At 43.2% G+C, this 27,174-nt stretch overlaps 7 protein-coding genes across 7 annotated transcripts; 2 read left to right on the forward strand and 5 right to left on the reverse strand.

Moving 5' to 3' along the window:
- The first annotated feature begins 594 nt into the window (after window positions 1-594).
- On the forward strand, window positions 595-1,529 carry LOC130691080 (putative gustatory receptor 28b). Its single transcript, XM_057513983.2, has 5 exons — window positions 595-713; window positions 775-1,054; window positions 1,109-1,180; window positions 1,248-1,337; window positions 1,432-1,529. Exons 1-5 carry the CDS (start codon window positions 595-597, stop codon window positions 1,477-1,479), a joined length of 609 nt encoding a protein of 202 aa, XP_057369966.2. The 3' UTR covers window positions 1,480-1,529.
- A 343-nt stretch (window positions 1,530-1,872) lies between these two features.
- On the forward strand, window positions 1,873-2,597 carry LOC130691627 (uncharacterized). Its single transcript, XM_057514596.2, has 2 exons — window positions 1,873-2,002; window positions 2,097-2,597. Exons 1-2 carry the CDS (start codon window positions 1,991-1,993, stop codon window positions 2,400-2,402), a joined length of 318 nt encoding a protein of 105 aa, XP_057370579.1. The 5' UTR covers window positions 1,873-1,990; the 3' UTR covers window positions 2,403-2,597.
- Window positions 2,598-2,876: 279 nt separating this feature from the next.
- LOC130691550 (calphotin-like) lies at window positions 2,877-4,216 on the reverse strand. Its single transcript, XM_057514500.2, has 2 exons — window positions 4,157-4,216; window positions 2,877-4,079 (listed from the first exon to the last, which is right to left on the reverse strand). The coding sequence occupies exons 1-2, from the start codon at window positions 4,166-4,168 to the stop codon at window positions 3,033-3,035; spliced, it is 1,059 nt and encodes a 352-aa protein (XP_057370483.1). The 5' UTR covers window positions 4,169-4,216; the 3' UTR covers window positions 2,877-3,032.
- A 1,830-nt stretch (window positions 4,217-6,046) lies between these two features.
- On the reverse strand, window positions 6,047-7,310 carry LOC130691081 (nematocyst expressed protein 3-like). Its single transcript, XM_057513984.2, has 2 exons — window positions 7,202-7,310; window positions 6,047-7,124 (listed from the first exon to the last, which is right to left on the reverse strand). The coding sequence occupies exons 1-2, from the start codon at window positions 7,211-7,213 to the stop codon at window positions 6,192-6,194; spliced, it is 945 nt and encodes a 314-aa protein (XP_057369967.1). The 5' UTR covers window positions 7,214-7,310; the 3' UTR covers window positions 6,047-6,191.
- Window positions 7,311-9,422: 2,112 nt separating this feature from the next.
- On the reverse strand, window positions 9,423-10,273 carry LOC130691558 (uncharacterized). Its single transcript, XM_057514509.2, has 2 exons — window positions 10,212-10,273; window positions 9,423-10,145 (listed from the first exon to the last, which is right to left on the reverse strand). The coding sequence occupies exons 1-2, from the start codon at window positions 10,221-10,223 to the stop codon at window positions 9,438-9,440; spliced, it is 720 nt and encodes a 239-aa protein (XP_057370492.1). The 5' UTR covers window positions 10,224-10,273; the 3' UTR covers window positions 9,423-9,437.
- Window positions 10,274-12,146: 1,873 nt separating this feature from the next.
- Window positions 12,147-12,882, reverse strand: LOC130691581 (uncharacterized). Its single transcript, XM_057514539.2, has 2 exons — window positions 12,737-12,882; window positions 12,147-12,662 (listed from the first exon to the last, which is right to left on the reverse strand). Exons 1-2 carry the CDS (start codon window positions 12,746-12,748, stop codon window positions 12,153-12,155), a joined length of 522 nt encoding a protein of 173 aa, XP_057370522.1. The 5' UTR covers window positions 12,749-12,882; the 3' UTR covers window positions 12,147-12,152.
- A 3,799-nt stretch (window positions 12,883-16,681) lies between these two features.
- On the reverse strand, window positions 16,682-25,026 carry LOC130691543 (mucin-5AC-like). The gene is made up of 3 exons (XM_057514491.2): window positions 24,763-25,026; window positions 17,748-22,609; window positions 16,682-17,673 (listed from the first exon to the last, which is right to left on the reverse strand). Exons 1-3 carry the CDS (start codon window positions 24,805-24,807, stop codon window positions 17,208-17,210), a joined length of 5,373 nt encoding a protein of 1,790 aa, XP_057370474.1. The 5' UTR covers window positions 24,808-25,026; the 3' UTR covers window positions 16,682-17,207.
- Window positions 25,027-27,174: the final 2,148 nt, after the last annotated feature.

Below are 27,174 nucleotides of genomic sequence, written 5' to 3' on the forward strand. Positions count from 1 at the left end.
AGCTTGTGGTTTGATTCCTTACACAATGGAAAACAGTGTATCGTCAAAGAAATTCATTAAATTCACATTCTCCTTTAGACATTTCACTACGTTTTGGTTTTCCTTCATTTTCGTTTTACAATTAGCGACTATCGCAATAACAGTCTATTTTTCTACGAATCGGGCAGTTGATTTATTATTAGAGGGCAACGTTCCGCCCACGATCGCTGTTGTTTTCGGGATGAACTGGCTATCCAATATAGCTCAAATTTTAGCATCTCGATGGATATCCTTGCAGCACCGTCCACTGCGGAACGCCATAGAAGCAGTGCAAGAAGTGGAGAGACTCTTTGGCAACAAATTTATCACGCAACATCAAAACTCTGTTACGACACGATTTATTTTTGGGTTTTTCCTTCTTCTTTTTGTGGTAAGAACGACCCATTACGGACTCATGTTTCCCCTGGAATCTTATCCAAATGTCGTATTTATTACGTTACACAGATTACAGGTTTGATGTTTGTTTTTATTCCTGTTTATCGATCATTGTTGCCATCGGACATGAGCGTCTTGGCAACAACAGCTCTCTTCTCTTTTGGAATGTTGGCCTCAGTCATGACCGAATGCATATTCTTACTGGCGCATCTCAGTTATTACATCATTTCTCATTACATTCATCTGCTTCTTCTACATCCAGAAAGTCATGACGAATTGCTAGTGATTTCTCAGAAAGAGTATGAAAACTATTTACAAATGTGTGATTGATTTTTAAACTCAAATATTGCTGGATTATAGGACGGGGTGTGGCACAAGACAATGGGAAAGCAACGCACTGATATTTAATCATCTATGCCGAGCTTCATCAGAACTTAATAGCATTTTCTCTTTCCCAACCTTATTTATGTTGGCATCGAAATTCATCTCAGTTGTCAGCACAGCCTATGTCTACGTTTACAGTTTCGTTCGTCCAAATCCCGTATTGCAAGACTACAGCATGTCAATGCCATTCCTTTTTGTCACTGATTGGGTGCGAATTTTCATCGCCCTTTACGCCGCGGACATGCCCGTCAATCAGGTCTCTGCTATGGCATTATCATTCTTCGTAATCTAATGTCTTTTTCATCAACAGGTTCGTCTACTTCGCGAACGCATCATTGCACTGTCGCATTCTGGAACGCAAACGTTGACCGACAAAATTAATGTTGGTTTCTTTATTCGTTTGTTAAAACGCAGTTGATCTACAATGAAAGTTTAACATTTGTTTTCAGGCAATGTCAATGCTGATGCAAACTGATGAAAATCGTGTACGTTTGTCTGCTGTTGGACTCTTCAACGTTGGCATGCATTTAATTCCGGCCGTAAGTTTGACGAATGATTGGCCTCCGAATTGGCAATGACATCTTTTTTTATGTCAACAACCCAATAAAACATTTCCGTATCTTGGTTTTGAAGTTAACAGGAGCTGCAGTGACCTACATGGTCATCCTTCTTCAAAGTTAATCAGACACTCTAAATATGGGCAATGTCTTCCGATGAAATTGAATTGGCAGGTAAACAACTTGCCACGCCCAACAAGTAAATCTGCTTCTTTTGTTTCATGCGACATCGTTTGCAGCAGAAATGTTTTTTTATATTGTTATTTAAAATAAGAAGGAAGAGGTGGATGAGTTTTACCTTGCTGCTCCTTATTTTGGCTGTTCCCTTTCTCATGTTTCTCGTCACTCCAAAAACAACGTCATGGGATATCTCTTTGTTAAGGCAATCAACATGTCGACCCTGACTTTGGGTAGATATGTAGTTGCACGAAATGCCCTTTCTAAATAAACTGCGCCAAGGCATTTGTAGGAATGAAATCAAGTTACTGTTGCGTAAGCAGTCGCCCATCGTTGAAGACGGACATACGGGGAAATTGGGCTTTTAGTTGGAGGCTCTTATTTTCGGGGTATAAATAAGCGCGCGATTGATATTGCCAGTCAGTTCACTGCTCAGATTTTACTCTCACACAATCAACATGCACAAGTCTGTAAGTTGCAACTCTTTCTTTCAATCTTTAATTTAGCCAATTTGATATTTCACACTTAAACTAATTGTAAAATACTCTTTAAACAAAACAAAAGCTGCTGTTTACGTTGCTGTTTGCTGTCGCATCGATGATCGTTGCAGTGGATGCTGCACCGCAGAGTTCAGGCAGTTTGCTTTCCGATCGCTATGTCAGATATCTGTCTGAAGCTGCTTACGATTATTCTCCAGAATACTACGGTTACACCCGGACTGCGGATGGAAAAACTGTTGTTTACCACGGATCAGCTGAATCTTTCGAATGGGACGATTTGTTCGAAAGAAGAAGACTCGTCGCAACAAAAGATTTGACACTAAGGGATATCCTTACCCGCATTTCCGCCCGACCCGCTACAGTTTACTAAAAGCTGTTCCAGACTTTGTGCCGTTACCAGCAAAAAATTGTTACGAAACAAGTTTCGGACAATCTAAACTTGCCATGTTTTTAAATCTCTTCTTCTCACTGTTAATCTGCAAATCAAAACCTATCAGCGGTTGAATTGTTTTTTTCCATAAACGTCGTTGTTACTCACTCGAAATAAATATCAACAAACATCCAAGGACGGAGTAAGTGTCAAATGAAGTAAAACGGGGCATTAAATCTTGCTGTTAATGTTTTCTTGTTGTACTAAATACTCCCCCAAAGCGGGATATGTTTTTTGAGATGAAGGCAATTGTTTCTTTTGGTGACGGTTATAACTTCCTCGTTAAAAATAAAAGGTAATTTTCAAGGTGTTGGCATTGATCACGCGTACTTGACCACCCAATCACCTTGCAATAGAGAGAGGAGGTACTTAGTGTGGTTCGGTATAAGACATCAGTATAAAAGTTATGTATTGCTTGTTCTACGCGTTTCCTACAGTAATAAATCCGTTGAGTTAAATCAAAAATAGGCACTGGGTAACATTAGAAACAAGTAGCTCTTGTGCTGTTGGGATTAAGTGATGAATAAAACGGAAGCTGGATACACAAGTAGGGAATATTAAAACAAGAAACTAATCGTCGTACGTTTCGATAGAGTCCCGATCTTCAGTAGACTCACTTAATTGGAAGAAATTCTTGAACATATTACCAGGAACCAGCCGATGGAAGTAGCGTGGAGCTTCAGGGGCTGAGAGGAAATGGGCGGAACGATACGACGTCGACAGTGGTGTTCCAGTCTTCTTAATAATCTTTCTCCCTTCTAAGTTGGTTGTCAATTTTCTACTCTGTTGCTTACGTCGACGGTCAAACTGCTCACTATTGGCCATACGAACAGGAGAAAAAGCACCTGGATAAGGCCGAGATTGATGGTATTGGTGGATTTCGTATTGAGGAGCTACTGGAACCGGGACGGGCTGGGCGTAGGGAGCGACAACAGGCACCTCAACAGCCACCTTCTGCACGTTGATTTTAGTTGGGTGCTGGACGGCCACCTGGGGAGTAATCTCGGAGACGCTGCGAGCCGGGGCCAACACTTTCGATGTCTGTGCGTAAGATTCCTGGCCAGCAGTTTTGGTCTGAGCGAGTCCCATAAAATCAAAGTTGGTGACATGGGCACCTGCACCCAAGTTGGGCTTCATGATGTGAGCAGTTTGGCCAACGACAACGGGAGTTTCGGCGTAGTGGACGCGGGTCTCAAAGGTGTGAGGAACAACAGGCTGGACAGGAACCGGAGTTGCGATCTGGCCGGGCTGGCGAATGGCGTAAGAAATTGGAGACGGGGCGGAAATGGGAGCTGGAAAATTATATTCGATTTGGGGTTCCTCGACCCGAGATGGTGGCGCATAGGAAATGCGAGCAGGAGTAGCTACTGGAACAGGAGGTGGAGCTGATATTGGCGCAGGAAAATCATATTCGATCTTGGTTTTGTCCTTAGTCAACGAGGCAGACGATGGAGATCCAAAGGAAGCTGCAGAAATGGGTGTAGGGAAATCAATTTCAACTTGAGACTTGGAAACGTCAGGAGTAGCGTAGGCGATTGGTTCCGGTTGGGCCGCACAGAGCGTGTCTGTCATGACCGGATTTGCCAATGCCAAAGCAAAAACGAGAGGAAGACAAACCTTTGAAAAAAAAAGAAAAGGATGGCAAAATGTAATTACATTGAATGAACTTAAGAGAAATTTTAAAGGTGACTTACGATGAAATGCATATTAAATCTATTCTCTTGGTTAGAACTCAGCAGGAACAGTGATTCAGCTTAAAGAACGGCCCCTATTTATACGGAGAGGTGAACTGACGCCATGTTGGTTTTTTGCGTAAAAGGCTTCGTTTGGATTTAACTTCCTATCTACTGCATCGTTTATAATCTTTCATCTTTTTTTTTCTTACAGCATTTCTTGTTATTGGGAGACGCCAGGCTATACGACCCGTATAGCCTTGCAAAACCATGATCAATATTGAGCAATGGAAAAGGACAACCGGCATGATTGAACGACGGTACCGGAACTAGCGGCATGAGTTTATTGTGACATGGAGCAACAAAAAAAAAAAAAAGGGAAAAGTACGAAAAATGAAATCCTTATCTCCCTGTAAACTAAAAAAAAATGATAATAATAAACCGCCGTTCGTGGATTCAAGTGCTGTGAGTTTGGTGACATTGGTTTAAGTAGCAGTAATAGAGGAAATGTCTTTGAATTTGAATAACTCAAAAACTATTAGGCGCACAAAAAAACGAAATTGATTTTCGGAATCACCGTTTTATTTTGCTACGAAATCATGTTTTGAAACTATCTAGGTGTTTGAAGAAATAATAAATGTCGGGCTTATTTTTTTGTCGGGCTTATTTTTGATACTCTTTTTCATAAAAACTTGGAACTCAATTAAATCTAACCTTTTCAGAATCAAAATTAAACGCTGGTTTCGAATATAATGCTAGTTTTCACGTTAATATTGCAGAATTTGAATAAACGCTATCAAATGGGTTTAAAGTGTATGCTACCGCAACAGCTGTTGTTAAACCGTTTTTTTTTGCTTTAACTAAAAAACTTTAAGTCCCACTTAAAAATAAAGTCCATTTTCGTGATTTCCGTTAAATTTTGAATCGAAATCACGTATTTTAAGCCATATCTATTTTTTAGCCAAAAATGAAAAAGTAGGAAGGCTATACCCTTCTCATTTTTGCCAAAATCTGCAAAAACACAAAATCTCTTGGAATTCGTTAAAAATCACACATTATATTCAAAATTGAACGCTGATTTCAAAAATATAATTCTTTTCCGCGTCAAATCAGCCGTTTTCTAAATACATCGTATAAACCTGCTGGAGCACGCCAGCGCTGTAGCATACTGGCGCAGGGGCGTATTATCTGACTAATGTTTTTTTCATTAGTCCCACATGATATCACATTAGTCAATTAAGACCCATAGACTTCCATTAAGATAAAAGAGATAATAATAGCATAACTATTAAGTTGCAAAGTAAAAAATGGATGTCCTCCACTTGAAAAAAAAAGTAAGTTTAATAAAGTACCCAAAAAACATTTTATGAATTATTTAATAAATAAATGTTGTCCTTGATTTAGTCCTGCGATTCACATTCTGTGAAACCAGGGTGGAGTAGGACGTATTTTCTATCTCAACATGTCTGAAGTCGCACCGAATAGAAGGTACTTCCTACGACTCTGAGAATGTCACCTTTCGTGTGAATCGAACACACGACCTTTAACGTGACAGCCGCGTGCGATAACCATTCCCCCATGAATCACTGTATAATGATAAGCTATTTCGGGTTAGCATGCGCATTAAAATCGTTCTTGGAAAGATGCGATACATTTCCGCCCTTGTTCAAAAAGGAACCTAATCGAATAAGATATAGGAGACAATTAAAATTCTTCTCGCATTGGTGAAAACTGCGTGATAAACTAATATGTTTTTAAAGCGATTCATCGGAAAAAGTGTATATTGTGCCTTGTGCTGTAACTGTAATGCGAATTGGATATCGAAACCGAGTCACTGAGAATTGGGATGAAGGAACAGCTTGAGGCCGAATGAGACAATCCCGTTAAAAAAACAAACAAAAAACAGATGAATAACAAAACAACCCGAAAATGGAAATGCCAGAGTATCGTTGTGACTTTGAGGCAAGTCAGAGAGAAACATAACCTTATAAACGACAAATTATTAAAGAGATTGCCAATGATTAAGATTAACTAAGAATTACATACGGACAACATATTAGTCTTCTCTGGATTCATGAGAATCGGGCACTTCGACGGATTCTTGTGAATCATATGGCAGCAAGACGACCACTTGTGGAGTGGATGGAGCACCGGGAGCTGGGGCAGGTGCAGGAACGGGAACTGGACCAGGGACTGGGGCTGGAGCAGGGGCCGGGACCGAGGCAGAAGGAGGAGCCGGGACTGGGGCAGGAGCAGGAGCCGGGACAGGGGCAGGAGCAGCGGCAGTGCCAGGAGCAGGAGCAGCGGCAGTGCCAGGAGCAGGGGCAGCGGCAGCGTCAGGAGCAGGGGCAGCGACAGCGTCAGGAGTAGGGGCAGCGCCAGCGTCAGGAGCAGGGGCAGCGGCAGCGTCAGGAGCAGGAGCAGCGGCAGCGTCAGGAGCAGGAGCAGCGCCAGCGTCAGGAGCAGGAGCAGCGCCAGCGTCAGGAGCAGGAGCAGCGCCAGCGTCAGGAGCAGGGGCAGCGGCAGCCTCAGAAGCTGGAGCAGAAGCAAGGACAGGGGTAGCCTCAGAAGCTGGAGCAGGAGCTGGAGTAGGGACTGGAGTAGTGGCATCAGTAGTCTCCATAGTTGGAACTAGGGTAGTTTCCGGAACTGATAGGTCAACAGTAGAAGCAATCTCCACTGGAACAGCCTGAGTGTAGGCTTGAGCAAGAGGAACCGAGGAAACATACTGAACTTGCGTAGCCGGTGCTACGACAGGAGCGAAATGAGCTGGAGCAAAAGCGTATGGAGCTGGAGCGAAGGCATAAGCGGATGCTTGATGAGTCGGAGCAATGAAATTGTATCCGAATTGCGGCACAACTGCATCAGTTAGAGCTTGCGGATGGACAGCGTAAGCAACTGGCGTCGGACCGGCGAGGAGAGGTTCGCCAGGAATGGCGGGATACATCGGAGCAGCAAAAGCAGCGGCAGCAAACAAAGGTAGAAGAACCTGTTTAACACAAAATTTGAATAGAAAATGACATTAAAAGAGGGATCAAGTTATATTGCTAGAACATTCAACCATACCAAGAAATTCATGTTGATTTGAGCTTATGTGTTGCGATTGCAAATGCAAAGTGGATACTGCATACATTCGCATCGTTCCGTTCTATTTATACATACCAGACCAGGGCGGTGGTGGATGCATCTTCAGGGTGTACCCTCCCACTTTCGGTGTTGCTCTTTTTTTCTTTTTCTGCGATTGTTGTTTTTTTTTTTTTTTTTTTTTTTTTTTTCAGGCCACTTTTGCGGTGATGCGCTGCAAGAGGAAAAACGTACGAGCGCCTTCTTCATAATTTTCATGGCCAGCTCGTCTATCTTTTGTTCTCAAGGCCGAGAAGAACTGCTCAAACGTGTTTTTTTCTTTAAGTTATCACGCTAGGGTCGTTTTCACTCACGAGCTAGCACATCAACTGATTCATGTGCGCATTTATTGCAAGAATGTCGTTTGGGATAGTCTTCTTTCATTTTGACGGTCATCACCTTTATCTGTTTAGTGAAAGAGATAGACAGACGTTGATTAGAATTTGGATGAATTCGTAATTGTTGTTCATTGTGCGTGAGCCATCGGCTCGTGCACTATCTTTAACTCACTGACTTTTCGAGTACAACTGCCGCCATACATCTTATGTAAAAGAAGGAATACTTGATCGCAAAACAGGTATATAGCAAGACAAAAAGGGAATTCAGTTCCAGATCGCTCCAGTTCGAAAAACCAGTTTTCAGGGTAGACGCTATCCAATCCAAACTATGGAATCGATAAAAAGTTTAGGTTGCCATTTCACTAGCTCTTTCGTTACAACTTTACATATTCTAGAAGTCAAACGTACATACACACAACAAATATGACTCATTGAACCTCTCTACGGTACACATGCACTCTTCGGAAAGGTGTAATACTCTTTCACCTCCCGGTTATTGACTTCTTTTTAAAAAAAAAAAAAAAATTAAACTAATGGGTTGATATCGTGTCTTGGCGTGCGGCTATGAATGGGTTTTGCCAAGACATTTTTTTGTTTGTCTATTTCAAGGTCAGTTCATGAGCCGTTTCTTTCCTCGTCTTAACTGCACGGTTACCTGAGGTAGTTCACCTCTTACCGTCGTATTTATGTTCACTGACATGCGAAAAGAACGTTTCTTCTTGGAATTGAATCAAGTTCATTGACACCACGATTCTTAGCCACACCAATTGCCGTGAGGCGGAATGAAGACCGTTCCATAAATATCGGGGCGTGTGCTGTTGAGGTGCCACTGTCACGCTGGCGAGCACGAGGAAGGTGGCTTTCATAACAATAGAAAAACAAAACTCCATGTTTGTCTAAACATTAAATAAACATAAATAAATTAAAAGGGACTTCTGGTTTGGCTTGGAGGCAATAGATAAAGTTCATTTCGTTCGAAAACCGTTAAGTTGCCTTGGAATTGCACAGGAGGGACTTCCGTATCAGTCACGGTCACAATGACAACCTAATTGCAAAACGCGTATAGACTAACGTTTCTCGTTTTCTTGATGAAATTGCAAAATGAAATATCTTGCAAGCTCAGCACAGTTGTTACTCTGCACATAAAATGCAAATTTAAACAAAAAACTGGAAGGCGAATCGGTCAAGTTGGGTTGGTCGTCTGGCCATATAAAACATTAAAGGACAGGTTCTTCGTTCATTGTCAGTACACGTTAATGTGCAAAAATAGTTACGGTACCCTGACCGTGAATTTTTGCACTCCCAGCTTTAAATTCACCTCTGAAATATTCAGACATTTTTATTAAATTTGAAAAAAAATGGAGGGCGGGTGCGTGAATTCACGCACGCCCGATTCCCGATTGACGGCCAAACAACCTCACGAGGTCATTGTTCTTGGTATTGTGCCGTTCCACGAAAACAAGTTGACCGTTATTTTTGATTATTCCGTTCCTTTTCTACGTTTGCTGTAAGGCAATACCGGAATTCATTTAATTAACATTCACGTTAGTCCTGAAATCATTGAAATTCTTTTCATTTATACAGTTTCTGTAATTGAATTCAATATTCACCAATTTTTAGAGCATTTGAAGTTGAGCAGATAAATAGAGTGTATTCACACTTTCTTACATTTAGTTCAATAAATAAACATTTGCATCTGCGAGGTTATGGAACCGTATACAGCATACGTATCAAACAACCTCTATCAAATCATTTTAATAACATAAAAAAAAACCGAGCGAATATAGCGTTAAACTAAGAATTAGCAGGGCGCTAAGGGACGTTACGCTCGGCTGATTTACTTATTCATCGGCGAATGATACAGGAATGATGACACCGGGTTGTTTTTGTGTTTCGGATAACATGCGACTTTTCTTCACGTCGATTCGAATGGGAGGGTACTGACGCCCGGATCTGCTGGAAACTGTCGGGACGTTTACATGGGGACACTCAGGATTGATGAGGCAAAGGATAAGATTCCATCTCCAAATCCACTGGGCCATTTGAAATTCGGCGATTTTTACTAGATTATTAGTCGATTTAAGCTGGGCACGTTTGTTGCCGACAGTCTCAAACACATCGATGTCATCCGCTACGAGCTGGTGAGGGGCCATCATCTCCCGGTGTTGCATTTCTTCGTCCAAATCGTCAATGCGGAATTCGGGCGGATAGCCGCGGAAAGGGGCAGGCGCAGGAGCAGAGGCAGCGGCAGAGACACGTACAGGGGCAGGCGTAGGGGCCCAGGGATGGTGTTCCGGAAAGGCTACCGTAGGACACGACACATCGAGCATGCAAATCAGAATAAACCATTTTCTGCGTAGTTGCTTCAGTTGCCAGGAAGCAACTGACTGAGTGGTGGTCGTTGCCGAATCAATAAAGTCTGGTAAATTCCTTCGAGCCTCTGGTGTATATCCGACCGGATATCCATAGTTCATCAGATAGCTGTACGCAGGTGCATTAGGGTATGCGGGGATGGCCACCACGGCGGCAATAATTAAGGAAAGTAGAACCTTAACACAACCAAATTTTCACGGTTAATGTGTGAAATTGATTTAGTACAAGTTACATAAACTTACCAAGACGTTCATGCTGATATCTTTCGTGTGTCTTGAGATTCAACTGGAACAATGCTTCGATGAGTTCTGAAGATCTTGAGGAGTAAACGTGTTTTATTTATACGTAGCAGGTCGAGTCATTGGTCGAGGCAAAAACGAGTTTAATAAATGCCATCCGCAATTCGTAAAGAGAGCAAGCGCACCTTTTATAAAAGGTGATGTGCTCCCATCTTTTTTCTTGAAAAAAGGAATTCCAAATTACGTGGTCTGGATAAGATTCTTGATCATCTGTTGTGGCCTCCGGTGTTATTTGCCACCTCGTCCATATTTTTTTTTTGTAATTATCGCAAACGAATTTAGCCGTAAACCAGTTCAGTTGTAATGCGCGATTAACGTCCAACCTGGGTGATACGACGAGTTTCAGAAGAAATCGCTTTGAAGGGCATCGAAATAAATTGTGATTGACATCTCGTTTATTTCTAATGGAGTGTTATTTAATTGCATTTAACCCAGAATTTTAACGTTTTAAAATAACGGATTTCTGTTGGAGATTGTTGAACCCAACATGTCTGATCGAAATGATGGATGATGTGATCTAACCTTTGCGACCACCAGCAAGGCCCATAGGAAAAGAAAAAAACAGGATTTGCAATGCAAATTTGTGCGGTTCGTTTGCCATCTGATACACTTGCCAATGGGGAAAATTGTCCTACCAACTATTTATGTTTACCAGTTTGTAGATCATAAGAGAAGCTGGAAGCTTTTTTCTTCACTTTGATTGTCGGAACTACGATACCTCCAGGATGAGCAAACCTTCCATTACTGTCATATTCCTTCATATGTTTTTTTGTTTTTTTTTCTCCTTAAAGATATCTGAGTTGCACATCTGGCAATCAGGTTTAAAGTGTTAACCAAACTCATTAAAGCTGAGAAAGAACGTCAGTCATTGGTCAACGATGATTGCTGCAATCGGCGTATGCGTATCATGGAGTGATTAGTAGATCCGAGAAACTGATTGAATTCCAACCAATTATGTTTGCGAATTCTTTTTGAGTGTCGTTATTTGATCATATGAACTGATTCAACTCCAACAATCTCAATGTTTCAAAAAACTTAATTTTGGATGGAAGTCTACATTGGTTTATCAGCAATTACGAATTGCTAAAACAATCGACACGTAACTTCTTGAATTCTAAACGCAATCCTGAAAATAAGTTCGAGATAGATGACAACTAGTCTAACCATAATAGAATAACTGAGAAAGTAATGAAGCCCATATGTTTTGTACGTGGATGATTGAATCATCACTGGCTCACTTCTGAGAACAGGCGTCTCCTAATATATTTTACATTTATCGGGCACTAATCGAAGAATCGGATTGCACTAGCTGACCGAGTGTTCGATTCGCAACTCATCTCATCGCTAACGTACAACTCCTCTTCCTGAATTTTTTCAAGGCTTCTCTTTTAAAATTACAGTAAGCAAATTTAACACGAAAAGAAAGTGCCATAAGGGAAATCGTTCAAAGAATTTGTCAAGGGAACTTTGAAGCCGACAGTTATAACTACGTGACGAAGGATGCCTCATTTTCACGTTCCAGTGCTGTTACACACGTTGTAACGGATTAGCTTTAGTTGGCTTACCTCCGCCAACTTGTTCAAGAGGGATTCAACGTGATTGATCACCTTATTCAGTTATTAGCCGTGTGTATTCTTGCGCGCCTTCATAGCTATAGGGATTCATATGCCAAAACAAGTTCCTTGGACCGTTGTAAAACTAGTTAAATTATTGTAAAAACAAATGTGGTATAAGAAAATAGTGCAGCTGAATACGTTTGTTTTTCATAACACAAGGCGCTGCCAAATATATTTCCAATCACCTGAAACATTAACCGTTAATGGAACAGCATATAAACAGAAATAGATTAAATAAATAGCTCAACGAAACATCATCGGCATCAGCTCATAGAAATTGATCTGCATAGGGACCGGGGTATCGGTGAGTTACCACAGGGAACTCGCGAAGCGAATTTGGTCGAACAATATTAGTTGGCAAAAGATTGCCTAGCTGCTCGGCAAAGGTTTGAAAAACATTCGGTTGATTGTTGGTTGGGTTGTTCAGAAGTTGCTGGATTAATGTCATTAACCTATTGGGTGCAGGAAGGGTCGACACTGCGACAGCTGGCGGCAACGTGACAGTAGGGCAACTGGAATCCACAAGGCAATTCATTAAGTTCCAAAATGCAGCCGTATTTTGAGTATGAATATTGCCCAATCCTAAAATTGTTTGTTGAGCAAGCAAGATAGGTAAAGGTACACCCCCTTGACGCGCTTGGACGCCATAATTAAACGGAATTTCAACAGGATAATTTGCGGGATACTGGATCGGATAATTCAGCAGGTAGGTGCTCGCAGGATTCCTCGGATAGAGTGAGGCTGCAGTTGCGACAGCAACGAATAGAGGTATAAGGACCTTCGAACGAAAATGAACGGGTGTTAGCTTCCGCTGTGATTGATAATTTGCAATGAATGTTAAAATATACTCACGATAGAGTTCATGATGACCGCCTGGGTGTTGACTGGTTTAGCTCTGAGCAGAAAAAGGTGTCTACTTGTTGTTTTTATACTTACCTGAAGTCAGGTAAGTCGTTGCTCCTGAAAGACAAAAACGAGTTTTGATAAAGCAACGAGTTTATCCTACAGCTATTGTTAGTTTTGAAGAATCCTTCTATAGATTAGATTTTGATTTCTCCTCTTGAATCCTCATCTAGGGTGTAACCAGCGATGCATCTGCATATCCAAATGCCTTCCTATGATGCGTTTGTGATTTGTTATTGTTCAATTGCTGTTTGATATTGTTCGTTTCCATTTCTGGACAGGCCTAATTTTAAAATCATACAATAGATTAAATAGAATAATGAAGTTAAGACGCTATTCCGTCACCACATCAAATTCTTCGTAGTGTAGAGGGGATTTCCTTAATTGGCAAACCGGTCATGAGCTCCGCCTTAATGGGCATTGGAGTTCGGCCAGGTTGCCGACGAACATTACGGATACTTGCTAAAAAAAAAACAACGATGCAACGCCGAAAGATATGCCAAGGAAATCATAGCTAAAAATGACACGCAGGCATTACCGTACGCAAAAAACAATACTACACGTATGTCACCTTACACAACAACTCGACTTGGCTTTTAAACAACGAACTAGATGCAAGAGAGTAATGACTAACAACGAAAAAGGAGGCGCTTGACAAGCAAAAAAAAAAATAGCGTGGTTCGAATTTGCTAAAAAATAAAGCGTTAAACAATACATTAACAAAGATTCGAACCTTTGAAATCAGTAGCGCAGACGCGAACTATGCCACAGCGCCATACTTCAACTACACGTATTATCTACATAAGCTGCCTATATGAAGAGGTGACATCTCAAGCTAAAGTTGTTTTGAATGTGCGGTCCTGGCACAGTGGTTATCACCCACGCTTTGTATTCTGTTGGTCCCGGGTTCAAGTCCCGCAACATCCAATTTCCAAGCCCTCCATTCCCTCCCGCCCCGCCCCCCTCCCACCCACCCACCATCGTCATCATTCAAGATTCTTCACAACGTATTCGCAAGATTCTTCATCTCATCGGATTGCGCAAGATTCTACGGGACATCTTCAAGAGAAGAAGAAGAAAGAAGAGCCATGCCTACTATAATGGGGCTAAAAATGGCACCACGCTAAAAAACACACACACACACACACCTACACGACAAAAAACACGCTTACAGACGTTTCACATCGATCTGTAGTACCGTTCACTACACGTTAAAGATCGACCCACAAACTGAAGGGTAGAGAAGAGGTGATCGTAGAACGTAGGTTGTTCGTAGGACTCCCCATGGCCTGAAAGACGGTTCGTGGATGCAGGCAGCTAATCATCGGGATATGTGACCCTCTTCGATACCCGTAAGTTTTTTTTTTTTTGTTGATATTATTTGAGTATAACAGTGCAGCTAATCGATTTATAGTAGCGTTCACTGTTAATTGACTTACTGTACTGTAATACAATGCTGTACTGTACTGTAATATATCAGCTTACCTGCAGTTGTTAATGATGCGATTGAACACAGCGCTGAGTTTCCTTTGAATACAAAGAGGCACTGAAGCAGCAACTGGAACCTGATAATGTTGTCACATTCCAAAGCTCGTCTCTAACTCGACAGATGGACTAATTGCCTATAACGTTGCGACATGGCGCAATGAGGGGCGGGGGCACCATCGTGAAAATGTTTTCGGGTAATAAATCGGGGAGAAGACACGCGCACGAATGACGTGCTTTCATCAGTATGCACGCACAAATCACTCCTGGTTTCTTTTACGGGACATCAGGCAACAGTGACCGCAAACTTCTCTTGGCTGGTTTTTTAAAATGTCCAATAAAGCACAAATTGCCACTGCAATGATTGGGTAGTTCATATTACCGAAGAGAAATAACGACGTTATTGCAGATTGCCAAATTTTGCGTCTGTTTTCCCTTCTATAACGCTCATTTGAGTTTTCGAAATTTGAAAATCAAATACCTTCGGATGTCGTCCGCAACGCAATCTACTGGCATTACGTGGCGTGACTTGAAAATTCGGTCATCTCGAGAGCGAGAGAAAGTGCAAAAGCTAAGAAGAAAACAAAACAAGAAAAAAAAAAAAGGGTTCGGCATGATATAGGGAAAATGATGATGATGATGACACTTGCACTTTTCGACATGGTGAGGGTCTTTTCAACGTGACATCAGTGAAAGGAGCGTCTGGAACGATAACATCGGCAGTGAACTCCAAATGAGCTCAACGTCCATGAACTACATATTCCTGAGACTGCGAGTCGAAATGTTTCAACGCAAACCTTGATTTTAAATCCAGTTGAAAATGATGAGAATCGATATAATATATACTTACAGTTCGTTAGCATTAAACAACAAATGAAAGTTGAGCATTCTTGAGAATATCAAAGCTGAAAACGTGACCTGACTTTGTCGGCCAATCGGTTCACGTTCGAACGGTGCTTGTTATTACCCGCCTGTATGTATAGACATTGTAAAACGACACGACGTGCCTGATTAGCATATAACTTAAACATGGTCCTAGTAACAAATTATATACAGGCAATGTTTGTTTGTTTTTTTTTCCTCGGCTATCCATCATATATTTTCCATTCACGTTGAAAATTTTCAACACGATTCGCTTCTCATCGTTCACAATCAATTTTAAACTTGTAATTCTGAACGAAAGACTGGCAATTAACGTTTGTTCCTCATAGTTGTACTGTTTATATCGTTCTGTGTACCTGCAGTAGGCTAAGTTGTTTGTTTAATTTAGAAAACGTTTAGAGTTGGATTAAGTTTCAAAACGATTTCTTGAACATACATTTGGTCGTATTTACCAACAGTTTTCTTTTATCTCGTTCCTTAAATTTTTTTACTGCAGCCGCGTGCGTTCGGGACAAAGCTTTCGCGAGTTGAAGTGGAGAAACTGTGAAACGGGAGAAACAACTAGAAAATGAGCGAAAAAAAAAGATAGTCAAATAAAAAGGCTACGTGTGAATGCAACACAGAAATAATAATAATGAAAAAAAAAAAAAAAAGGAAAACAAAACGTGATTATGCATTAAGCAGACGTTGCGGTACTGGTGATGCGCACGTTTCGATATCATTAGAGAGATTGGCCGGAATCCGTTGCAAGCGTGACTCGAGCGTTAATGATGAAAACGACACAGCCATCTCCGTTTGTTGTTGGCAGTTCGTGTGTGCAGTTATTTTTCATCCTCTCCACAAAATCGCTTGTGGGTTTGTGCACAGCCAGGCTCTAAAAAGACCAAAGATTAAAAAAGAACTTTCTCTGCTAGTTACATCTGCTACAACAGTCGCGGATCTTAAGACGATCGTGATGGCTGTTTTTTGGTCTTCCCTCGAATTCCCATCCAAACAGGAACAAAACGAAGAATGAGTAAAAACTGAAAGCGTCGTCACTGTTTAAGAAAACAAAGGGAGAAAGGGGAAAGAATGAATTGCTTGATTTCAAGTACAAACACAGATAAAATATTGGCATTTATTTTTACCTCTTGTTTAATAATGGCCTCCTCCGTAATGCAGCCTGGAGGATCTCCAAGGTGGGTGGGAAATCGGTGATCCAATGATCCAGAAAACGTTTCACAAGAGTTAACGATAAACCGGTCATCTCTCTGCGTGATGCAGTTTTAACGACGCATTCTTCTCGCTTTTTATAGAATAACGAAATGTTATAACGACCTGTGTGAATCTCTGGCGGATATTCACAAGCAATATGCACGTGTTCGATAACTGCTAACGTTTTCTCACACTCTATTTTGTGTGCCCTTGAACGCGGTTTCGAATTGATTGTCCTAACAAAATCAGGTCACATTTGGTACAGTAGAGTTTAATATAGCAATTCACGTTCGTATATTTTTATACATTTTTCTTTTCCATTTCTGCATAATGTTTTGTATACAAATGTGCTAATACTATTTAGAAAATAATAAAATACTGTACTGGTTAAAGAGAAACACAAAATGAATGTTGAGCCGGAAAAATAGAAACGAGCAAAACGACAAATTTCATTCATCATCGCTCAAAAAATATGGAAATGGGTTTCAACATGAGCTAATCGAATCATTGCGTTTAATAAATCAAAAGAAAATTGAATACCAGCGAGACAAAAATAAAAAAACGAAATATTGAGTTAGTAGAAAAGACTACGTGTTGTTATTTTTCTATCAGAATTGTATTTGCATCGTAAGGATTGAAGAATACGCAAAGGTTTTTTTATTATTACACACCCATATATACAGCCGACAAGTCACTTAAAGATAATTAGAGCTTTACATCGTCAAACCTCATCACAGATGGTACTGTGGATTTTGTTTTTCACACCCTCTCATCGCCCCTTTCCTTTGCATTTCTTTAATTCTACATATCTTTAATACGAAATCACTAGTCCTACCATCAGTACCACCAGACACCACCATCATTGCGGCGTTTGATTACTGTTGCCGCCATTGCTGACGTTGCGTGACGCACGCGGTGGCAATTCGCCCACAATCTGGATGACCTCACTGATTTCCGTCGAAGAAGAGAAACCCAACACGATGGCGCCCTCCGGGAAGAGGGTGATTGAAGAATCATCCGGCACTTCGGTGACGACTGGGCCGCTCGTTTCAATCAACGTCGGCGCACCTGTTGTTGACTCTTGCTGCTGCGCTACGGTCACATCCGCTACCGTTTGAATGGTTGTAACAGGAGCAGATGTGGTCGTCGTGATTGCTACCTCTGTTGTTGATGTTGTCGCCTCCGTGACCGTCGTGCTACTGGCAGTTGAAGTCGTGCTGGCAAGTCCCGAACTGGCCGACCTGCCTCTCGATCTGATCCTCTCGCCAATTTGTTGGGCTTGAATGGAAACCCCATTCACTTCCGGCGTGTTAGATGTACGATTTCTATCAAATCGGATTGCATTTTTCATTTTTAACCAAATTTAAATGGAGAAACAAAAATCAACTAAACTTTTTACCTCAAGAGTCGAGTCGTACGGGCGGAAAGAGCCGGAAGTTCGACTTCCACCAGAGTTTCCGGTGTGGTAGACGAGGCAAGTGGACGGAAGCGGTTAGCTGGAGGTCTCGTAGGTGTTAGACGGATCGTTGTTGTTTCTTCAACCGGCTGCGATGTGGTGGTCGTCGTTGTAGTTGGTCTGGCCGGCCGTCTGGCAAGTAATCCGGCTAATCCATTGGTGGATGCGACGGTGGCTTCGGTAGTTGCATTCGAAGCCGATGGATTCTGTTCGATTTCAGCAACGCTGGACGATTCACTGGCCACTGAACGGGCAGTGGTTGTCCGAGTTCCAGGCCGTCGTCCACTGATGATACTGGCCACTGCAGCTGATCCTGTTCCAGCGTTCGATTCAATTCGCACCGGAGCCTCGGTTGTTGTTGTTGTTCTGACAGACGGTCGACGAGCTAAAAGGCCGGCCAATCCACCTGGAGTGGATGGAGTTTCAACGGTCTCAGTTGGGGTAGTGACGGTCGTTGGGGTCTCATCGTCCGATGCTTCATCGTTTGATTCAATGACCAGTAGAGGTGCAATGGTTGTCGTAGTAGGTCGGACACCTGGCCGACGTCCGCTCACCAGACTGGCCAAGGTATTGTTCGTTGTGGCAACTGGAGCAGCTGGAGCAACTGGAGCAGCAGCTTCTATTTCTGTGCCATTTTGCGATTCGGTGATGGCGCGGGCTGTTGTTGTCCGGCCAGCACCAGGTCTTCGACCACCAAAAAGCCCGGCAATTCCATTCGTTGAGTTAGTTGTCACTGGAATGTCGTTCGATGTTCCAGGCGTTGCCTGATCATCAGGTCTGGCAGTTGTCGTTCGTCCAGTTCCTGGCCTTCTACCGCTAATGATGCTGGCCACTGCAGCTGATCCTATTCCATCGTTCGATTCAGTTAGGACTGGAGCTTCGGTTGTTGTTGTAGTTCTAGCTGTAGGCCTTCGAGCTAAAAGACTGGCCAGTCCACCAATAGCGGGCGCTGCTTCAGTCGATGTCTGTTGTTGAGTTGTCGTCTCAATAGCCTGAATAGCTGGGACGCTCGTATCGATCCTACGGCCACCTCCTGGCCGTCTTCCGCTCAATAAACCTGTCAATCCCGTCGTGGAGATGGGCGCGGCCGTGCTGCTGGGCCTCCTCCTACCCCCGAAAGAGTTCGATGAAATGCCAAACGATTCCACTGAGAAATTCTCTTCTTCCTCCACAACATCTTCATCGTCGAAGATATCGATGTTGTCGTTGATCTCCTCGTCCAGCAATTGCTCAGCCGAATCGATGAACACATCGCGAGTGGTCGTTGTCGTTCGCGTGGTAGTCGTCCGTCCAGATCCTGGCCGTCTAGCGCTAATTAAATTAGCCACTGCGGCTGATCCTGTTCCGGTATTCTCCGCTTGAATTGGAGCCTCGCTAACGACGGGACTGGCCGTTGTCGTCCTCCTTCGACCGCCAAAGAGAGAAGCAATTCCACCGCCATTGTTGGCACGGACCGTCGTCGAACTCGATTCGCTAGTGACTTCTGCGATGGAAGCAGCGGTCGTCGTGGCAACGGTGGAAACAGTCGGCCTTCCTCTAATTCCCAGACGAGCTGTGACAGCAATGGCTGGAACTGCGGTTGTTGTCGTTGTTGTAATCAATTGAACAGCGTCAGTGGCGGCGGCGGTCGTGCTGGGAACAGCGGTTGTTCTTCTTCTACCGGCGAAAAGAGAAACTACACTTTTGGGGGTCTCCGTTGATTGGCTATCGGTGACGTTGCCTTCTTGGCCGCCCGCTGTGCTGATTGAAGTGCTTTCGGTCGGAACAGCCGCTTCGACGGTGGTCGTAGAAGGCTCAGCTGTGGTTGTTGTTGTGGTTGTTGTTGTTGTTGTCGGCCTCGAAACGGGCTCAGTCGTTGTCACGACGTTCACTTCTTGCGGGATTGGGGTAGTGACGGGTTCTTGTACCAGAACCGGGGCGACGGTCGTCGTGGTCAGGTCGACCTTCACCGTGGTCGGGCTTTCAGTTGTTGTTGATGGCCTTCTTCGGTTATTGGGGAGAGATACAACCACAGTTGGAGTTGAGATAGATACCTGATTTTCAACTGCAACGTCTTCTACAGATCGGGCCGTTGTTGATGTTGGTCTCCTGCGAATAGCTCCAGGACGTCGGCCGCCGAATGATTGACCTCCTTGAACGACTGCAACGGGAATTTCATTGATGGCCACGGATGCAGCAGTTGTTGATGTCACGCTAGCAACCGTAGGCCTACGCCCTCCGATTCTTCGATTACCTCCACGACGTGTAGAAGATGGTTCGACTGTTGCTGTTGTTGTAGATGTCGTTGATGCCTCTGTCGTGCTAGTAACTGTGGTCGGAGACTCGGTTGTGGTCGTAGATGTAATCACGGTAGTCGGGGCGTCAGTTGATTTCACTTCAGACTCCGTGGCTACGATGATGTTCTCCACGCTGGTAGATTCGCTCGATTCGGTTGTTGTTGTTGTAAAAAACGAATCGAAAATCGATTGAGTCGTTGATCGAACAGCCTGGGGTCTAGCCCTCGGCGCTGCTGATGTTGTTGGGATGGACGTTCGAGCTTCGGTGGTTGATTCTAAAGTTGTCTCATCAATCTGAACAGTTGCAGTGGTTGTTGTTGTTGTTGGGTTCGTAACTCGGTTGAAAATGTTACGGTTGATGGGTCGAACTCGTTTGTTGACAATGGCTTCTGCGTCGATACCAAGGACTTCGTCGAGAGATGCATCCTCCTTCTTATCTTTCTCTGCTTCTGTTGTTGTAATAGTTGTTGAGCTTTCCGTTGTTGTCGGAGCTTCTGTTGTTGTTGGCCTTCGACGGTTAAAAGAAAAAGACAGTGCGATCGATGGGGTCGATGAAACTTGGTTCTCCGTCGTAGTCTCTGCAATTGTTGTTGATTCAGCAACAACATTAGAAGTGGTCTGAACGTTTGGTTGTTCGCTGGATGTAGTTACGGCTTCCGTCGATGTGGTTGTCGTTGTCGCATCGGTGACCGTGTTGAAAATGTTGCGATTGATCGGTCTCGTGCGTCTCGAAGAAGAGTTGGTGTTGGTGCCTGCGGCGTTGTTAGTCCCGAAGACACTACCGATCGTGCGAATAATTTGATCAGCTCGATTTCCAGTCACTGGCCTCACTCTGCTCCGGCTATTAATTGGAGCTGTTCTAACGACAGGAGGCGTCGTGGTCGTCGATGTTCCTCCGTTGATCGAAGCCGAAACAGCCGCAGCAAAAGCCTCGGCTGTGACAGTTGGGGTCGTCTTCGATGAAGATGATGGCGGTGGGGTCCTCGTGATCGTGACGGTCGTCTTCTCCGGCGTGACGATGGTGAACGTAAACGGTTTGGAAAGGTCAACCGTAGAATCCGTAACAAGAACCGAAGCTGTGGACGATGATTCCGTAGATGTTGTCAATGTTTCTGTTGTTGTAACAGCTGGAGTTTCTTCTGTCTTCGTCTCAGACGTTGTAACTTGGACGACAGGATCTTCTGATGTTTGGGCTGTTGTTGTTGTTGTTGTTGTTGCTGCGGTGGTGCTTCTGACACGTCCCGAACCGAACAATCGGGATCCTGTTTCTTTCACGCGGCCTGTTCCGCCCTCTCTGCTCGATTCGAAACCATTGACGATGGCAGCTTCGGATACCGTTTCAGGATCTTCATTATCATCTTCAGTGATTTCGTCCTCTTCGTTAGTTGTTGTTGGGATCGATGTGGTTGTAACAGATCCCTCCGTGACGATCGAATCGACTGTTGTTAATGGAACAGAAGCCTTTTCGGTCGTCAAAGAGAACGTGATCGGTGAGAAAGAACTGCGTGCAAAGATCGATGGATTCATCGGCGTGCTGCTGCGTGGCGGGAATCGAGTGGTGGATGTCACAGGTTCGAATGTAGTAGATGAAATTGTCGTGAACGGTGTGGTCTCAGTTGTTGTACTGGCCGCCACTTCTTCGACTGGAACATCCGTCACAACTTCAACAGTCGTCGGGGCAACTGTTGTTGTTGTTGTTCTGACTCGATCGACTGGAACATTCTTCACAACTTCCACAGTTGTAGGAGCAATTGTTGTTGTTGTTGTTCTGACTCGATTGCGAGGGAATGTCGGGAACAAAGTCGATGGATTTTCCGTTGTTGTTGTTGTTGTTGTTGTTGTGGTGGTCGATGTTGATTCTTCTTGATCAAGGAACTTGGAAAACTCGTCGGAAATGTCCGGTTTGACTGTGACGGTCGGTTTGACAGTGACGGTCGGTTTGATGCTCTCAACTTCGATGGCCTTTAATTCATTGACTCCCGTGTTCTTGGCACTGTCGGTGATTTTGCGCAAGAATTGCGGCTGGCGAATGTTGTCCGTCTCTTCCAGCAAGGCAGCAGCGGTGATGTTCAATTTAGCCTTGGGTTTCGTACGGATGATGGTGTTGATTTGATCCTTGGGATTGCTAGGTTTTACCTGTGATCCGGGCGGGTTGAACAGATTGCCTTTGCGCTTCTTGGTGTTGTCCGTCCTCTTACCGAATTCCAGCTGGAATTGGCTGAGTTCTTCAAACGAGATGCCAATGTCATTCTCCTCGTCCAACACCTTCTTAATCTCGGCTCCATCGACCAGAGCCAGTCCCCAGTTGGTCACGAGGACGGGCGGGATGCTGATCAGCTGTTCATCTTCTCCCGATGAGAACACTCTCCTCTGCTGTCCGCGATTGGCCGAGGACGGTCGTCTGCTCGAGACCTCTTCGACGCTGCCTTTAAGGGCCTCGGCAATCAGCAGCTCCTCTTCGTCGTAATCATCGTCGAGTGTCAAGGCTCGTGCGCCTACAGTCAGCGCCAACAAGGTACACACAACCACCTGAGAAAAAGAGTTTGCTGATGAAATGTGTATTCTGCGTCTGACACGATGTTCCACGTGGGTCCCACCGCAAAAACCGCCATCAAAATCTCATTATTGTCAGCGTTCCCACGAAACTCTCGTCTAACGTATAAAGCAATTATCAATAAATGTCGCTAGTATATATTTTTTTTTTGTACGTCTGCGCGAGACAAGAAAAAGTAGGGAGATAAAAGTGAAAGCTGCTGCAACGAAAATGGCCATCGCGTTTGCCACCTGCTGAAATCTTTTCGTTCAGAATTTTCATTCAATTCGTGGAACAAAAGTTTCGTGATTTCTAATTTTTTTTTTATAGGGGGGGGGGAGACGTATAACATTTTCGCGGATGCGATAACAGTTGCCGAGTTGATCTGCGATAAAAGAAAGAAGGACAGGCGACTTTTTTTAATCGATGTCACACTGTTGTGACATATGATTGATTGAGGACCTCTTTGGTGATGGAACGGACCTATGAAAATCCGAAAAAGGTAATAGAGCGTTGTGTTTTTTTTGTTTTTTTTATTGTGGTACCTTTCACTTTTTTTTTGTTTTGGCTGGGAAATGAGGAATTTTTCCTTGTTCTTGCACCCAATGGAATTTTTAGTTCGAATGGAAACATCGAACGCATTGCGGCTGAATGAGAGGCAAAAGACGAACTATATCGCAATCAACCAGCTAACGCAAACCTTCAAAAATATTGCAAAGTCCTTGGCCTAGTCGAAAACGCATTTCTCTTTCACCCATCTTTCGTGAAATTTATGCGTTCATTCTTATGGACATCTTCTCTTTTTTGGCTGATGATGCGCCTCGAGGTACCCTTTTATACAGTTTTGGCGTGAATCATTAAAAAAAAAGAGACAACACGAAAAATGAAAAGTGAAGGTGATGATGAATTAAGTGCTGGGCCATTTGCCGCAAGGCAAAGAAGATTCTTTTCTCCGCTTTTTTTTTTATTGCCTTACACAATTGCTGTCAATTTTTTTTTCTTTTTAGAAAGAAAAAAAAAAAAAGCAAAAATGTCTTTCACAGAGTGTGTGAAAAACCCCAACTGCCGCCTTATCCGCGCATTTGCTAAACACATCCTCCGCACAAACCGGTTCTCCTGGCTCATACTGGGCGTGTGAGAAGTTTAAAAAAAAAAAAAAAAACTCTCTTTCTTTTTTTTTTTTCTCTCAAAAGTTGTTACGTCTAAACCGTGTCTTATGTGCTGCGCGAGTTCTTTTTGCGTGATGGGAGCGCGTCTCTTTTTTAGCGCTATTCGTCCTCAAACTTTCTAAACAGTTGATGGTCGGTAAGGAAAAAGGGGGAGGGCATCCCATCAAAAGTGCACAAGCCACACGTTTGGCACGTTGCCGAAAGGAAAGAAAAAAAAATAAAATAAAAATACCATCTCTTAAACAGACGGGTAGACCCGGCGCTAAATTCGCTTCGGGCTTTGTGTCTCTGCGTCTATCGGGAGCCCCCCCCCCCTCTCTTCCTTTTGGCAAGATTGCTCTGCGTGTCACTTTCGTTGGCCAACATGTTTCTTCTTCTTCTTTTTTGGGGGGGGGTTTTCTTTCCTCGTTGATAGTTTCGCCTTTTTTTTGTTTAACTTCGTGAGTTGCTCCGTCGGCACAGATGATGACACCAACGGCCACCAAAGAAAAACAGAGAGAGAGAGAGAGAGTCACGCCTGGCCTACTCACCTCTCCCTTTTAGCTGCTGGCGTTGCGCAGCCCGAAATCTTCCCCCCTCCAAACTGCGGGATGGCTTACATTTTTTTTTTTTTTTTGTTTTTTTTATATTTCAACCTTTAACCAAAACCCTCCCTTTTTTCGTGATTTGCCGTTATCTTTTTTCTAGCCACCCTCTTCTAATACTACCATCATCAACGAGGTGAGACGTGGTCCCTTTTTTTCTATTGGAAATTCGATTTTTAAAAGAAATGAAAACAAAAAACACGGCAGTCGAAGAGGGATGAGCACTTTCTCTGTTTTCTTTAAATGATTCACGACGACTGGAAATGTTAGGTGATGTAATCGTTAAAATGGGGACCCGTTAAAAAATCCTTTAGTTTTAAACCAGCCGGGCATTCTGTCCCGCAAAACATGGCGACGTTAAATAAAAACAATTAAGATAAACAAAATGGAACTTACTGTTAAACGCCAAGACGACTTCATTGTCTTGCGATTGGCGAACATGAATCAGCACGAAAATTCAACCCCCTCCCTGAAGAAAGAAACACTTGGGGGAATTTCGAAGTTCCAACCAAAAGGTCCAGCCAATTCTAAACTGTGTGTCAAAACAAAAACTGTCTGAAGAGAATGAAAACGACTACGTGAGTTAAGAGAAGACAGAGAGAGAGAGAGAGAGTTTGTTGTGATAACGGGAGGGGGGATGGAACGATGCAACACACTCGACAGACTGCGATGGAGTGAACGCACGTCTTTGATGACCAACTGAGCTTTATACGCAACCGGCGGGATGGCGGCGGCTCAACACTCAGCTGTGCTACGAAACCCCCCCCCCTCCCTTAAAAAAAATATAGATATTTTTCCCTTGTAGTTGGTTGTGTGGCAACGTCACAAGACTTATGTCCTTTTGCATTTCCCCGTGTAAAAAGGAAAGGAAAGAGAGAGAGAGAGAGAGAGAGAGAGAGGACGTCTATCGTGTGGGCGGCCCTTTTCTCCGTCGCTGGATAAGTCACTCCCATTGGCATGTAGAGTCGCTATATCTCTACGTTTCTTTGTTGTTCGTAACATTTGCAAGCGAATGAGGGTGGCAATCATCGGTTAAGACTATATCAGCCTATTACGTTTTCTTTTGTTTTTTTGTTTTTTTTATAAGGGGATAAAGGGTTGTTTCTATCCATTTCCAATCGATCGCTTATTAGAATCTTAAGTTTATTAATAAGCGACGACTTGCCATCGTTGTGTTCTTTTAAGATCCTGGATATAGCTCAGCAAAGAATTGGATGAAAATCCGGAAGTGGATCTGTTTTGCCTGTCATCCGCCCTATTTCTTTTGAGGTCTCTTTTCTTTATGAGGAAGCGGACAGAACAAGCTCTACACGAACCAGGAAAAGAGGTTGTTTGTCTTGATGACACAGCTCGAAAGAACAATAACCAATGGTAAAACAAGTTCCTTTTTTTTTTTTTTATTTATTGCTACGATCACCGGAAATCAATTCCACCATCAATCCATGTCTTATATACTTCCAAATAAATATTCTAGTTATTCAACCTAGACTCGTACCTCTACTTTTATTTTTTCGATTTCACTCCCGCAGGTTCGTTTAATCTTTACATTATCACGAATAAAAAAAAAAAAAGATAGTTTTCTCTTTGAGAATAGGAGTGCGGAAAAATAAAAAAAAACACGTCCGGACTCGATTTGGATGACACATTCTTCTCCGCTGAGCAAACATAATCTAAATAGTCCAATGTTCAGACAGACGCGTATGCAGATTTTTATTGCCACTCACGGGCGACAAAAATTTCTACATATCAATAGCTTCTGGAGGTGCGCACGCAACTCGAAAAACCAGAAGACCTGAAAGCAAAAAAAAAAAAAAAGCTTTTAAAACAAATTATGGATTTTTTTTTTTTTTTTTTTTCTGAAATAGTTGATTACTTAGTCAGGACGTACTGTCGGGCGTGAGCTGTCACGCGCGGAAAACGAGCGCAGCACGAAAGCTTCTCTACATATGTTTGTGATGATTTTTGGCGTTACACCATATTTCACAAATCCCCCATCCCCTCCAAATAAGGCGCACAAGTTGGCCATTTTGTCATCTTGACCTTCTTTTTCTTTTTCCCCCCGATTTTCTCGTGTCATTTTCGTTGAACGCGGAACATTTCTCTCGGGTCCCTGTTTCCCCCTTGTTCTTTCCCCTCCCGCCCATTTCTTTCTCGGAGAAATCGAAACTCAGGTATAATGTACAAAAAAAAAAAACCGTTAACAATAAGACGGCCATCAACGACGACTAAAGCGGACGGGAAAAAACAAAAACAAAATCCAAACGCTAGGCTTTTGTCTCTTGTTTCTCTCTTTGGCTGATTAGAATGCAAATTCGATAACGGGCGAAAGTATGCGGAGACGCACACACCAGAGATACAGATGCGCTAACACACAGCCAACCTTCCCCCTCCTCGTTTGTTCGTTTCGTTTTGTTTTCGGGGAGTGGAGTAAGTTTGCAGCGCTTTCCACTAGTTCGTTAAGTGTTGCATTCTTTCTCACTTGAACATCGTCATGCACTTTGTCCGTGTGTTGGATGTCACCTGACACCCTCGTTGCAATGGCCGCTGCGTTTGGTTTTTTAAAATTCATTTGATTTATGCATAATGAGTTGCGTATGCAGATTTTTTTTTTTTTTTTTTTGCGGAACGCTATGTTGGGGCGTGTGTGTGTGTGTGTGTCAGTGTGGGGTATCGCGGGTTAATGGAATTCCCGATTCGAAATGACGTGTCAACTGCAGAAAACTTGTTGCGGCTCACGACATGAAGAAACGATGCTGGAGGCGACCATTGTCATCATTGATTATTGACGCCCTCGTCTTCATTCAGCTT

This window comes from Daphnia carinata, chromosome 1, assembly GCF_022539665.2.
Source record: "Daphnia carinata strain CSIRO-1 chromosome 1, CSIRO_AGI_Dcar_HiC_V3, whole genome shotgun sequence".
Lineage (NCBI taxonomy): Eukaryota > Metazoa > Arthropoda > Branchiopoda > Diplostraca > Daphniidae > Daphnia > Daphnia carinata.